Source organism: Musa acuminata, chromosome BXJ1-11 (assembly GCF_036884655.1).
Source record: "Musa acuminata AAA Group cultivar baxijiao chromosome BXJ1-11, Cavendish_Baxijiao_AAA, whole genome shotgun sequence".
NCBI classification, from domain to species: Eukaryota; Viridiplantae; Streptophyta; class Magnoliopsida; order Zingiberales; family Musaceae; genus Musa; species Musa acuminata.
In genome coordinates, this window is record NC_088337.1 from 26,953,965 (window position 1) to 26,956,186 (window position 2,222).

At 50.7% G+C, this 2,222-nt stretch overlaps 1 protein-coding gene across 1 annotated transcript; it reads right to left on the reverse strand.

Annotated features, from left to right (window-relative positions):
* Positions 1-604: 604 nt before the first annotated feature.
* Positions 605-1,782, reverse strand: LOC135596632 (GATA transcription factor 1-like). Its single transcript, XM_065088691.1, has 2 exons — positions 1,463-1,782; positions 605-1,369 (listed from the first exon to the last, which is right to left on the reverse strand). The coding sequence occupies exons 1-2, from the start codon at positions 1,682-1,684 to the stop codon at positions 758-760; spliced, it is 834 nt and encodes a 277-aa protein (XP_064944763.1). The 5' UTR covers positions 1,685-1,782; the 3' UTR covers positions 605-757.
* Positions 1,783-2,222: the final 440 nt, after the last annotated feature.

Sequence of the window (2,222 nt, forward strand, 5' to 3'; positions counted from 1 at the left end):
ATCATCTTTATCAACGATGACAAATCCATTCTTTCTTTATTTTCTAGGGTGAAAATAATAAGCAAAAAAGAAAACAGGAATGTCTAACATAATGGGTGAGGAAGGAAAGAGAAATTACGAGATTATAAAAATAATGAGAACTATATTGAAAAAAGAAAAACAAGATACACCTTATGGGAAAAAAAAAATATTTTCAAAAAAATCATTCTATATAAATAAATGATGATAAATTTTAAATAAGTCTTCTATTGGATACTTAAAATGACAAGTAAGAAAGACAAGAAGAATACATAGTTTAAGCGTCTTGGATTCTTCTATTTTTCCACTGTGACTAATTAGAAAGTAATAATCTAACATAGGATTCACTGATCTCCATCAGTGGTCCTTCACCTACGCCATGATTCTTGCCACCTTAACATAAATTATTGCCATCTTTTGGACTTTACTAATAAGTTCATTTCAGATCCAAATCTTCGGATCCAAGAAAGACTTTCATGATTTATCATAAGATTTTGAATTTAAATCTTATTTTCATCATTTTTTTATAAATAAATAAATAAATAAAATTATTCACTAAAGGAATAAAGAAACTAACAAACAATGGTTGAAATAAGCTAATTAATGTTCTATTTTCCTGCTAAAACTAAGAAAATATTTATACATCTCCAGTGGAAAAAAAGTTGTTGTTTTTTTATATTCTTCTTTTTTTTTGGCTTTTTTGGGTGGGGGGGCCCGCGTTGGAGAGGAGGGGATTGCATCAACGGAGGAGTAACGAGGGACGGCGCGGCGCCGTGGTGCTCCGCCGCTCGCAGACAGCCTTCTGACGGCGCATCTCCACGATGCGGCGGTGGGAGTTGGAGTGGATGGCGGCGGAAAAGGTGGGGCTGCTCGCCGGCCGGTACTCTGGGACCAGACGACCGGATTTGAACCTCACGCCGCACGCGTTGCAGAGCGTCTTCGGCCCTTCCGGCCCCGCCCGCCACTGCGGCGTCTCCTCCGCCTGGCAGTGCCTGCACCGCCGCCGCTCTAGGGTGCACACCCTCTTCGCTCCGGCCATGGCGGCTGGCTTCGGGGGGAAGCAGGTTGGCACCCTCCGTCCCCGCCTCCGTGTTTTGCTCCTCGGACGCACCGGCGCGGAGAACGAAGCCGCGGCCGCCAGGACCGAAACAGGGCTCGGCCGCTCCCCCACCGCGCACATTGCGGCCCCGGCCTCGATTCCGCTCCCTCCGCCGCCGCTGCCGCCGCCGCTGCGGGAGGGGGCGGGAATCTCGAACGACGTCTCCAGCGCCGGAAACGCGTCCTTGTTCGCGAGCCACTCGAGCTCCTCTTCCTCCTCGTCTCCTCCATCTCCTCCCTCCGTCGGCAGCCCCTACAAAAGCCCCACATTAGGAACAATAAAAAGAAAGGATTTTGATCATTTTTCTAAGCCAAAAACAGGATTTTGACGAGGTTGGAAAGGAACCGGAAGGCCATCTCCGGACGGGTCGAATAATTCCTGGAAGAGGAGGGCGTGGAGCTGCAACTCCCCTGCGGCAGCTGTGGCGGCCGAGGATGACGCCGCCTCAAGTGGCGGATGGTAAGGGTCGGATGTGAAGTCCATAAACAGGAGTTCGTCGGCAAAGCACGCCTCCGCTGCGGTCTCCTCCTCCAATGGCTCGGTCATCGCCTTCTCTGAGAGCGCCATGGCTGTATGCTTCACTTACCCCGTCAAAGAAGTGGAGAGAGATGAGAGGATAAAGAGCAACAAGTTTCCAACGAGAGAAGCCGATAGGAAGATTCCAATCTCGGCGTTGATTACAATGTCCTTAAGATGGATACTGATATGGCAAAAAATGGCGGACGTCACTCCTGGCAATGTCCCCCGCACGTGGACAGGCGCGGCGCCCCAGGAAGAGCAATAAGGGTGACGATCTGCGTCCGGACGTCAGCCTCGCTGAGCCCACAGCCCCCTTCAGTTGACCCAGCACAGTAGGACGAGACAAAAGTAGGTAGCGGTTGGAGCTCGCCCATACCCTGCGATTCCCCGGTCCCCTACGCAACATCCTCGGCGATGTCGGACGCTATCGGAGGTACGGCCCCGACTGACGGGATGGTGCGCCCGGTAATGCCGAGTCCCCCTATAAACACCCCCGAGCCAGAAGGAGAAGAGGGACTGGCTCCTGAAAGGAAAACGACCTCCACGTCACTCTCTAACTTGATCATCGGAGGGGTCGGGTGGAGCA